The 13,164-nt window shown below is 35.8% G+C and overlaps 1 protein-coding gene across 1 annotated transcript; it reads left to right on the forward strand.

The window, feature by feature from the left end:
• The first annotated feature begins 512 nt into the window (after positions 1–512).
• Positions 513–1,420, forward strand: LOC137715564 (secreted RxLR effector protein 161-like). Its single transcript, XM_068454911.1, has 2 exons — positions 513–750; positions 1,119–1,420. The coding sequence occupies exons 1-2, from the start codon at positions 513–515 to the stop codon at positions 1,418–1,420; spliced, it is 540 nt and encodes a 179-aa protein (XP_068311012.1).
• The last annotated feature ends 11,744 nt before the right edge of the window (positions 1,421–13,164 follow it).

Raw genomic sequence — 13,164 nt, forward strand, 5'->3', positions numbered from 1 at the left:
GCTGGAGACGATGTCGAGCAAGAAGTACCTAAGAGTCCTTGGCAAACTGGTGTGTATCAATAACCAGGAGAAGTTAGACCTAGTCAAGTGGAAGAATCAATTCCACAATCATACTAAGGAGGTCAACTAGAGTACAAAAGCCAAATCCTAAATATGTCAATGCTGCTATAGTTGATGGAGCAGTAAAAGAACCTGAGACGTTTGAAGATGCATCACATAGTTCTGAATGGATATGAGCTATAGAAGAAGAAATCACTACGCTTAAGCAAAATCAGACTTGGGATTTGGTGCCAAAGGCAAGGGATGTGAAACCTATATCCTGCAAATGGGTGTACAAGGTAAAATGATGTCCTAATGGTTCAGTTGAAAGGTACAAGGCTCGGTTGGTGGCTCGAGACTTCTCTCAGCAGTATGGACTAAACTATGATGAAACGTTTAGTTCAGTAGCAAAGCTTACGACTGTACGAGTCCTACTTGCTTTAGCAGCTAACAAAGATTAGAATCTATACTAGATGGATATGAAGAATGCTTTCTTGCATAGAGAGTTAGATCAGGAGATCTACATGATGCAACTAATGGGCTTTAAAAGCAAAGCTCATCCTGAGTACGTGTGCAAGTTAAGGAAAACACTCTACAGTCTGAAACAAGTACCAAGAGCGTGGTACGCTAAGATTGCAGAGTTTCTCACACAAAGTGGTTACTTAGTGGCGCATGCAGATTCCATCTTGTTCGTTAAAGCTAAAGAGGAAAGTTAGCTGTCGTACTGGTGTACGTGGATGACCTAATCATCACAAGCGATGATGAGGCAGAAATCCATCAAACCAAGGAGAATTTGGCAATTCGTTTCAAGATGAAAGAACTTGGACAACTCAAGCACTTTCTTGGATTAGAGGTTGATCGCACACAAGAAGGGATATTTTTGTGTCAGCAAAAGTATGCAAAGGACTTGTTGCGGAAGTTTGGGATGCTTGAATGCAAACCAATCTCAACACCAATTGAACCTAATGCTAAGATGTGTGCATATGAAAGCAGAGACTTGGGAGATGCAATAATGTATTGACAATTGGTAGGTAGTCTGATCTACTGGACTTTGACTTGACCTAAAATTTCTTATGCAGTTGGTGTGATGAGTCGGTACATGCAAAATCCAAAGAAGCCTCATCTAGAAGCAGTTCGACGAATATTGAGATATGTAAAGAGTACAATTGACTATGGTCTCCTGTACAAGAAAGGTGAAGACGGTAAGTTGGTTGGCTATTATGGCGCAGATTTTGCAGGAGATCATGACACCAAAAGATCGACCACTGGGTATGTCTTTAGAATTGGTTCTGAAGTAATTTCGTGGTGCAGCAAGAGACAACCAACATTGTCTTTGTTAACCACAGAAGAAGAATATAGAGCAGTAGCAATGGCAGCTTAAGAGAACGCATGGCTGGTACAGTTGATGAGTGATCTACATCAACAGTAGATTATCCAATATCATTGTACTGTGATAACCAATTGGCAATTCGCTTGGCGGAAAATCCAATCTTTCATGCAAGAACTAAACATGTGGAGGTACACTATCATTTCATTAGAGAGAATGTCTTGCAAGAAGAGATTAAGATGAAACAAATCAATACAAATGAACAAGTTGTGGACTTCTTCACTAAAGGTTTGAGCACCGACAAGTTTGAAAAGTTTCATCGTCAACTTAGCATGGAGAAAATAATGAGCTGGTGTTGAGGGGGAGTGTTAAAAGAGTCCAACCCCAGCCCATTCTACACAAATCCAGAAAATTCAAGCACCAAAGTCGGTGCATCATGTAGGCATAACAATATGCCAGATAATTCTAGCATTATCCTATTAAGTCGGTGGGTGTGTGTGTATAATCATGTACTAGAAAGTTCTAGCAGCTTGTACAATATGTGGCTATTATGAAAAGCCATATGTCGGTGCAGTGTGTGCATGAACATGCACTAGAAAGTGCGAGAGAAGTCGGCAAACATGCCTATAAATAGGTGTGTGTGTGTGTGTGTGTATTGCTAAGTAAGAAAGAACCAACCAAGAAGAAGTAGGCAACCAAGTGAGAGTGAGAAGTAAGAGTAGTCTTGTGAGGAGTGTGAGTGATCTAGAGTTTGTCTCTAGAAAGTGAGCGAGTGTCATTGCTTCTAAAGAGTGTCTTTGAGAGTTTGTGTGTTGTAATAATTTATGTGTGTAATACAAGTAATTTGTTTACTTGTGTTGTCTCTCCAACACTTGTGATAGAGTTGTGTACTCTAAGTTTTTCCCAACACCTTACTCCTCATAAAGCAAGGAAAAGAGAATGAGTCAGAAGTAAAGCAAGATGTCACACTAAAGAGTCACTTTCAAGCAATAAATTTTGTCAACCCTACGCATGAGCAAACTCCATCAACCCCGCACATGAGCCAACTCCACAGCAAGATTGACAGCATAAAGCTCCGCATAGAAAGATTGTCCCAAACTCTGAGATAAACCACCAAGAAAATAACCCACAAAATCTCGAAAATCCCCACCATAAGCTGCAAGATCCAGTTTGTTTAGCAAGGTTATCCGTGTTCATTTTTGACCCAAGGACATGAAGAAGTATTCCAAATAATGGTAACTATATAAGGAAAAACGCAGCCTCATTTGTATCTAAGCTTAAATGTATACTGTTTTAATAAAATCATTGATGATTTAGACATGGAATTAATGTTAGATCCTTCTTTTGGGTTATTAGGTTGGATTGTTACCGATCATGAGAATTGGTGGGTTCTAATGGTTAGAGAAAAAAAAAAAAAAGTGCTTGATGCATTGTCCACGTCTTGGAGGCATGCTTTAGTGAATTCAATTTCTTATCTGATGCTATCATCAACCTTGGTTACAATGTAACTAATGATGTAAACTTGAGTTGTATAAAGAAAAACCAAGCTTAATTTGACTTGACCATTTGTGTTGGAGATATGTTTTTAAATAGATAGCAAATGCTGTCCGTACGTCCGAGTGGAATGTTTATGCCCATGCTTGGAGAGAGAAAGAAAAGAGGAAAGATAGGTAGGAGGGCACTCCAGGGGAGAGGAAATGGGAGGAAAATAATCTAACATGCTAAGATGGAGTTTCCACTATGACTAAAAAGGGAGCCCACCCTTATCATGGTCCTTCATGGACGTATAAGCCTAGCTCTGCCCAAGGTGTATAAAATCTACCATGAATTCTCTCATGGACTTACAAATTAAACCATCACTCTCCCTCCCTCCCCAGCTGTGTAGGGTTATTAGCTACAAGTATGAATTACTATATTGCTAGAGCTTATCAGTGCCTTATCAGGCATTTTTGCAGCAAGCGCGTTGGATAATGATCTTGACCTAGAAACAATAGTACCGACTGATCAACCACCGGTCCACCACCACCGCCACTGCTGTCAGCCACCGCAGCCAGCTCTAGGACTAGGAATCACAATTTAAACTTGGCGAAGATTATCGTGGCCTATTGCTTGTCGACAACCATTGGAATGGCTCTCATTCCCATCCAACTTCACTCCAACAAGCTCCCTCTAACCTTTTGCGTTCTCAGTCTCGCAATCCTACTTGCCTTTGCTTGTATAATGGTTAGCAAATTTATCCAGCACTCCTACTCTCCCCGAATAATAGTTTCTCTCTTCCAATATTTCAGGGTTTTCTTCGGAGTCACTGCCTTCTTCGTTTCCGTCACAATCCCATTTCCTCTCTGGTTCAGATGTACCGCTTCTCTCATCTATGTGGCCTCAGGCCTTGTAGTATTATTCTGACACCGCTACTATACATAAGGCTATAGCAAGCAAGGAGAATACCTCATAAACAAAACGTTCGATAGGGGAAACATAGTGGACGAAAGATAAATAATTTTTTTTAGTGGACGAATAAAGAAACAATGTTCATGGAGAGAGTTTTCTTAAAATTTCTTATTAAATATATGTATCTTTTATTTAAAGTGCAAAGACTTCATTTTATGGGGTTTTACCTTATGAAAAACAAAGGGGTACGTGGATCATGCTTTGGTTTGGAATTGACAATAAAAACATTAAAGTTCTGTTTGGTTAGACATTGATACTCCCTTCGAATAACCAAAAAAAAAACAAATGATACTCCCAAAGGGATCATAGCGAGGGATATAAGTTCTTGTGTATGTATTACCATTAATGAATTCTCTCGTGGAAATAACAAACCCATTTCTCCCTCCCTTCCTCCACCCCAACTTGTGTGCAGGAAAATGTACTATATTACTGGTGCTATGCCTTAAGGCATTTTTGCTGCAACAACTCAACAAGATATTCAATAGCCCGCCGTTGGACGATGATCTTGACCCCGAAAAAGTACCAATACCAGCTGAACCAGCAGAAACCAGCTCGAGCACTGGGAAGCACAACTTAGACTAAATGGGCAATGATCATTGTGGCGTATTGTTTGTCAACAGCTATTGCAATGGCTCTACTACCCATCCAACTTCACTCCAAGCAGCTCCCTCTAACCTTTTGCTTTCTCGGTCTCGCAATCACACTTTCCTTTTCTGGTATCATGGTTAGCAAATTCGTTCAGAAATCTAAATGACCTTGTGTCAGAGTTCATATGTTCCATTATTTCGGTGCCTTCTTCATTTCCATCACCATCCCCTTTCCTCTTTGGTTCAAGTGAACTGCATCTATCATCGATGTGGGCTCATGCCTTGTAATACTATTTTGTCACCACTACTCTAATTGATCGGATATATTCGGCAAGAATTAAAATAATTCCAGGAAAGATGAAAGCGTTCGAGAGAGGAGACATAATTATATTGCACTGTTTGAATATTACTCTTATTTATGTGTGTTCTAGAATTGGGACAGTTTGTAAACTACATGGACTAAATCCGAAGAAAATGAAAGGACATGGATTGCCGGCCGAGAAGCCAGAGCTGCGTGATTGCTGCGGCAAACGCGTCCGGTGCTTGTGGGATGTGTATTAAGACGAGCTCGACGAATACAACAAGCTCTTGATAGCATGAATGGAAATATGATTCCAACTTATCCTCCCATTGTTTCCGCTTACGCTCTTCTCTCCTTTTCTGCACTTTCTCCTGAGCTTTCTTGTCTGCCATTTTGGTTTCCCATTTCTGCTGCTTCAATAGCTTCTTCTGTGCGCTGCTTCGCCTCCATTCGGTGCATTCCTCCGCTTGAGGACCTTTTCGTTTTCCTGATTTTCTTTGCCCTCCGTAGTTCGATTGTCATTGCTGCTACAATGCATCTGCTTTCTGTAATTTCAGATGGAGGCTTCTTTCTCCCCTTGGATGCTTTGTTAGGGTTTAATTTTTTTTTGGTTGGGAACGATAACGAATGCTACTCAAAAAATTCTTAATTTATTAATATTTAATTAATTTTTCAATCTAGTTAGGTAAAAGAGTGGGTTCCGATTCTGCTATGTTAACAGTTGAAAGAAAAATTAGCGGATTAATTATCGGATGTTTGATATTGCAACGAATTCTTAAGTCGATGTATAATTTTGCAATGTTTAAAGATAAGATATAAGTTTTTTATGTGACTTAAAGTTGAGGGGATAAAATGTAATTTATCCAAAAATTAACGATTAAAATACGTCACATTTGAGCAGTAAAGTCGTGGAAACACTTGTTTCTTCCATATGTTGGATCTTAGCTCCATGGAACAATATACTAACTACTGCTAAAACATTGAAAAATTGAAATTTAGTTCAAAACATTGTAGATATATGGATCATATGAACTGTCTAAAGAAAAATTCTTGAACAACAAAAAATTAGAGCTATTACTCACAACATCAAATAAACTTTCATTAATGAAAGATGTAAATCCAGATGTTATGGGCAATCAATGCCCTATGTAGAGATTACTCTCCATCCTAGCGGTGGACACAAGTACTTTCACTAAAAGAAATAGAATAACTAATTAATTAACTAGATTAGATGAACGTAGCACTAGTGAGGCTGAACATAGCACTAGTGAGGCTGCAGACAACTAATTAAACTCCAAACATAACAAAAAACAGTTGACACTGAAACCTACGACAAATATGAGATGCCCATTCTGAAAAGTAAATCCCATATATAGTCATATATAATTATTCACCAGCACTTCAGGGCATCCATGAGAGTTATTTCGCATCACACAATACTATTTGTGCATGCTTGATCATCAATAGTACTAGTATCGCCTCGACATGATTCTGTTGCAGGATCAAGGGCTGTTTTAGAAATCTTTAGGGTTGGGTACTTAGAACTATTAGGTTTGTAATATTTATTGAAGTGAAGATTACAAAGTATTATGAGGAGAAAGGAGGCAACGTAGATAGAATAGGTAGCATATTTGAACCACAAAGGAAATGGGATGCTGATGGATATGAAGAAGGCCGTGACTCCAAAGAAGAGGCCAAAATTATGGCAAAGGCGGGTGATTGATATTCCGGCGGGACAGTAGTTGAAGTGAACAAACTTACTTACCAAGATACTAGTGAAGGCAAGCAAGACTGATAGTCCAAGAATGTAAAAGATTACAGAAAGCTGGCCGGAGAGAATTTGGACAGGGAGAAGCGCTAGTCCCGTCGCCACTGTGAAGCAAAACATGATGATTATCTTTGGCCAATCTAAGTTGTTGTTGTGGTACTTATAATTAGTCTTGTCTGCAACCTGTTGCATTGCAGCTTCTAGGTCTTGTTCACGATCGCGATCAAGATCATCCGGGCTAATTATAAGAACTTTGAGTAGTTGGATAGTCTTTGCAATAAGTGCAAGAAGAAAGGGCTTTAAGAACTGATCATAAGAATTATTAACACCACACTTCATCTTTGTTCAGCACGAGAGAGAGAGAGAGAGAGAGAGAGAGAGAGAGAGAGAGAGAGAGTGAGAACGGTTAGAGATGTTTATTTATATATAGTATAAGGAGGGAAGAATGAAAGAGATAGAAAAAGAAGTGAGGGAACTTAATTAATACGAAAATTAGGCCAGAAAGAAGGAAAAGTAAAATTAATTAAAGCTAGCGACATTCGATTACATGTTTGTGGATGTGATTGTGAGCATTGATATAGGAAAATGATTTGTGCACGCTCTTATTTTCTTTCAGCCGTTGAATTGAACATATAAAGTAGGATCAAGGGCCAAAATTAAGAGATAATGTGCAGAAGATGAATAAGAGTGTGCATAAATTAGTTCCTGTCGACATATCGTGTGAAAGCTCACAACTACACGCACATGTGGACGATCGACCACACTAGCATCCCTCAAAACACTATCAAATACACACGCCAGGTGAAAATTGAAAAAACGGGGACACTGACCTATGTATTTAATCAAATTAAGGTCGACTACGTACAAAAAGAAACTAATTCACATATTCCTCTTTGAATTCTCGAAAGAATAGTACAAGAGTGCTGTTATGAATTGGGGCCCTTGTTCGATCCATAAATGAGTTTTTCTTATTCGAACGATTGTCGAATATATAATATAGGTTACTAATTTTATTATAAACTACAGTAAAAGAGATTCAAACTCAATCGGTACGCATAAAAAGAAACATTGTCTTAGCCAACTTGACTTACCACGCTTGGGTATGATACAAAAGAGTTTATAAAGTAGCTGACTATGAGGAGAGGGATTCAGATTCTTGAGGCTGCTTGACTATGTGCTAGATATTCATGAGTCAACAGCTTCTGAGTTCGCAAATAACAGCTCGACTTGTTTTCTTTTTTATTAGACACCAGTGGGAATTTCAAACTTTAGTTGAGCTTTAGTTGCCCAGAAAGTAATTTTAACTCAATAGTCCAAAGTTCTATTAAGCTTACCAGTTGGTGGAGTCTAGACTTGCTTTTTGAGCAAGTCTTTGCTAGTATTTCTTTTAACGGTTAATTGTCGAAAATGATTCGACCTTGAATTTTTGTGCTGAATTCTTTCCGTGCATGCGGATTTTATATAATTATTCGCGATTCGACTTTGGATTTTTAGTTGTGCTGAATTCTTACTGTGCAGACGGATTTTATGTAATTATTAGTATCTTACCACACCCTGTAACAATTTGCTCCTTTGATTGTTATTCTTTACTTCTAATTTTTTATTTTGTTCAAAATATTTTTTTATATTTTTTATTTTAAAAAAATTAAGAAGAAAAAGAAAAAAAAATGTCCATGTAGTTTTTTTTGAGAAAAAAACTGTCCATGTAGTTAGAAGACTATAAATTAAACTATGTGGAAATATTTAAGGGAGAGGGAGAAAAAGGGGAACTTGGAATTGGATAGAGAAGTTTTTATTTTTATTTTTTAAATTAGACGATGTTAGGATCACTTTTGGATGAGACTTTAAAAAAACTGTCAAATTTAGTTTGTATGAATATATTTTACTACCCGTCATTTTATTTTATAGTAAAAGACTAAATTGTATTTTCACCATTTTTTGGTTGACAAAGAGAGTTTTATTAATAGTAGTTTAGATTATTTTATTTTATAAATTTTAATTAGAGAGTGGTATTTTTGAAATTATGATTGTTTCACCTTTTTGGCCTTCTGACTTTATATGTATTGTACTAGTACAAGTTACATGGCTTCATCCTCATGCCTCCTTCTACCAAATTTTTTGTAAAGCAATCCACCAATCTAGTTGGTATATTTCAAGTTTAGAAAAGTCACATTTTTATGTATGCTTTCAAAATCTGAGAGACGATTCTGTTTATAGCTAATGAATAGGCTTCATACAATAAAATATTAAAGAAAAACATTTAATGAACTATTATTGAAGCCATTTAGTATTACAGTCTAGTGGTATTCCTCTTCATCTTATAAGTGAGAGGTCTTATGTTTGATTCTCAGTAAACGCGAATTTGAACCACATTATTGCTAGCTCATTGTGAGATTAAGCCTACCTCCTATATACATCTTAGTGTAGATAAAAAAAATTTGTTTAAAAAAAAATCAATTATTGATAATAAGGACCCAAAAAAAGTAAAAGAAGTAGTAGTATTTTTGTAAATAAGTTGAAGTTTGAATGCAGTGATATTTTTGTAAATAAATTGAAGTTCGGTAGCAATAACGTAAATAAGTTGAAGTGTATTTTCATCAGTAGCAAAGATCGTTTGCTTGTAGTGTCTTTTTATTAGTTTTCTAATAGGGTAGTTTTCTAATAGGTTAAAGGGTAGTGATATCCACACATCCATTTTACCTCTCACACCACCACAAATAGCACTATCTTATGTTAAATCATAAACAATTTGATGACATATTTTCTGGGATATGGTTTTATTTATTTATTTATTTTTTTTTTTAAGAAAAAAATCAACTAAATTCGTAACATTCATCAACGAGAAAGGCCAAGAAGAATGTCTCAAAATGAGATTCTCTATGAACTCTTTGTCACCTCACAATTTAATGTTAATTTATATGCTAATATTATAAAGTATTGTGGTAAAAATAAGGTGATATAGAATACATAGAGAATCTTACTTTTGAAAGAGTCTCTTTAAACCCACCGATAGCCTCAAATGTTACATATCTGAATCAACCACCTAGACCCGCCACAAGTAAATGGTTGTCTCAAATGTTACCTATCCTAATCGAGCGCTTTAGACCCACCACAAGTAAATGGTTGTCTCAAATGGGATAGTCAAAGTGTGTGAATCGAAATTAAATTATTTGGCTCTAGAAAAATTCAGAGTGCAAGAAAACATAAATGGTCAAGAACAATGATTTATCAGTAAAAGTCTAGGACACTTATAATGTGAACCGAAATTAAAATAATTTGGTGCTTGAAAAATTCAGTGTTGGAAAGTACACGGTTAAGAACAATACTTTAATCAGTAAGAATCTAGGAACCTAATTTAGTTTGTGAATCTAAAGAGTTGTTTAATTTACAACATACACCCCACATACTGAATATGTCATACATTGAAAATTACTTTTTCAATTAAATAATACACGCACAAACAATTACATACTACTCTCACACCCAACACTTTTTACATGCTCTGAAACATAGTGTCTTGATCGAGATTAATATATGAGGTGCTTGAAAAATTCAGCGTGTAGGAAAATATGAAAGGTCAAGATCAATGCTTGATCAATAAAAATCTAGGAAACTAATTAGTGTGTTAATTGAAATGATTGTTTTATCCACACCCTACGTATTGTTGAACACACCCTACATATTGAATACATTTCGTATTTACTTTTTCAATTAAAGTTTATCATAATACACCCATAAACTTTTACATACTACCCTCACATCGCCACTTTCTACATACACTCTACGATCTTGATGTACCCCACCCCACATCAACCTCGCATATTCTTGTATATTCTTTAGTCCTCCAACACCCAAATAGGAACCAATTCTCCAACACCCAGAATATCTTGACCTAATGCGGACTATTTGTGCACCACGCCATGGTGACCGAGATCAAAGCACGCTATCAGAAGATGAATGGGACGCAGCTTATTTGTATGTCGCATTTGTCTTGAGGAAGCAAGGGGAACCTGATCGGACACATGTAAATGGTAGACGACACAAGGGGAAGATGCATATATCGAAAGAGGACATCGTGTACGTTAGCAGTGATTAACGGAACACACCAATAATGTCTCAAGGGCTCATTTTTGTAGCAAAAGAGAACAATGATTTTTGCTCGGCCAAGTAGGAAAGCAAATTAAGGAGCTCAACTCCCACATTGTTCTACTGTGTAATTCTTGAAATGGATGTAATTATTCGATTTAATTTGTGGATTTACAGTGACCTAATATTATTCTTTCTTTACATATTATAATCTGAAAAAAAACAAAAATTAATTTTTAGGACTAGCATGATCCACCATTGACATTATTGATATTGTTCGTAATTAATTAAACACCTCATAAAGAGAGAATTTTCATTGTGCCGCAGCTTAATACACCTAGTGCAATTATACAATTGGTTGGAAAATAGAATTTTTTTTTTCAATTAATTGTATTATGATACTGAGTATACCGAACCGTTTCCTAACACATTGAAAATTTTCTACTCAATGACTTAATAAGTAAATCTCCCAAGTCTAAACCGTATAGTATTCTGTTATCTCTCCAACGTGTTCCTCTATTTTCCAATAAGTAGTGCCAACTACTTTCCATCAAACAAGAGAAATACTTATCCGGGAGATGCTTCACTCATATTAACACAAGGTTTGTAAACTCAACTCTATCAACAGAAATCCTAATCATGCATATTGGGGCGATTGAAACGTTAATATATTAGAGTTTTTCTCCTCAAACAGTTGTGCTGATGCATGCACGATCAGCAGCGGTAATATAGTACTGCCTCCGTATGGTTCTGGAACCGCAGGATCAACGACGTCGATGGCACATTCTTTATTCCTCCAACACTCAGATACGAACCCAATCTCCTCTTCTTTCACTGTATGTGGTTTTGCTGAGTGAGGAAGTCATTGTCGAACTTTTTTTCCGATACGTTTGTTGCGGTTTTTTTATTTTATTTTTTTATTTATCAAAAATAGATTTTGTTAGAGTAATTGCAAAACGGAATTCAAACCTACAACATCGTACAAGAGCTCAACACATTTTAATTACTGTTCTAAAAAGCCACTTGCATAGGTTTGCTGTTCTCCGTAATGTTTCCATCACTTTCCATTAAGGACCTTCTGTGTAAATCATTGTCTTTCCATTAAATTTTCAATTGCATTCTTCAAATAGGATAATATATTTAACAATCACTATGGCTTCAAATCATGATTATGTATTTTACCTGCTAGTTTTTTTTTTTTTTTTTTTTTTTTAACAAATGATATGATCTAGGGAATAGACTAAACCTCACAATGAACTAGTAATAATGTTGTTCAAATTTATCTTTGGCGAGAATCGAACATCCTAGTTTAGGTAGCTTCAAAATAATTAATTTAGCGGTGCATTCAGAATTTTATTTTATTTTAAAAAATCTTTATGGGGCCTAAATAATCATTTCATATCAAGTATATATGTCATTTAATAATTCATTTTTATGTGAGATGTATGTAGCAAGACGTGGAGTGCTAACAAAAAAAACCTACTCGAAATTAAAATATTTGGTGCTTGAAAAATTCAAAGTGTAGAAAAATATGAAAGGGCTTGGCTACTCAAGCATGATTATTCTTACCCAAATTTCTTCATGTTTGCTAATATAAAATTTCATATTTATAATCATAACTATTCATAATGTAAATTGCTCTGTAATATCATCTTTGTAGAAAATGAACAGTTCTTATTATAAGCACGAAATGATCTTTATTATAAATGATGAGTCGATTTTATATTATATATTTTATCCTATTCTCAGTATGTTTTGGTAATTATTTTGGTAGAATTTTGATACTTTACTTTACATTTTCAATACAGGACATTCTATTTCTTCTGGAGCAAAACATGATTAAATGGGCGAATTTTGAAGTGATTCAAATTGGAGGACGTTTGTAAGTTCCTTGGCTTGTTCATATCAAAATTTCGACTTTTTCTCCCAAATGGTTATTTTCTGGCGAAGAAATAAAGAAGCAATGCATAGTGCTGGAAAGTGACGTTTTTTGGCTTAATTGTGATTTTTAGAGCCCAATATGAATTCTAATGAGTTCGTGGCCTTCTGGAGAAGTATTTAGCATATTCCAAACTTTACATCCAGCTATCTTGGGCTGGTTTTGGAGCAGATATGGGTCTAAAACATGACAGTGCAGATTTTGGACGAATTTTACTAGTCAACTTAGGATTATGTTTCCTAATTTATTTTATTTCCTAATCTTATTCTAAGACCTTCTCTAGGTAGGGTTTTATTTTGTAGTAGTATAAATAAGGCTTTTTAGCCATTGGGGTGAGAGAGGGGCGGCACATTATTTTGGAGAATTTCAGACTTTTTACATACAAGATGTTTTCAATCCCTTTTCTAGTTAATGATATTTTCTTTAATTTTTTATTTTTATTTTTTATGATTATGCATAACTAGTCCTTTTGCTAGGGTGAGGCCATGAGCCCTAGCATGAATATGTGATTTTATTAATTTGCTTATGAATGGATGCATCCTTGCTTTGAATTATTAATTATGTTTAAACTATTTAATTGTCTTAGTGATTCGCGACCATTAAGGTATTTAGACAAGTAATTTTAAGCAATTTTTTTTGGAACATCACCCTGAAATTGAGGGGAGCTTC

Source organism: Pyrus communis, chromosome 14 (genome assembly GCF_963583255.1).
Source record: "Pyrus communis chromosome 14, drPyrComm1.1, whole genome shotgun sequence".
NCBI classification, from domain to species: domain Eukaryota; kingdom Viridiplantae; phylum Streptophyta; class Magnoliopsida; order Rosales; family Rosaceae; genus Pyrus; species Pyrus communis.

Coding starts and splice junctions, on each gene's coding strand:
- LOC137715564 (XM_068454911.1), top strand. CDS start 513: ATGGATATGAAGAATGCTTTCTTGCATAGAGAGTTAGATCAGGAGATC. Junction 751..1,118: donor CGTTAAAGCTAAAGAGGAAA/GTTAGCTGTCGT, acceptor TTTCTTATGCAG/TTGGTGTGATGAGTCGGTAC.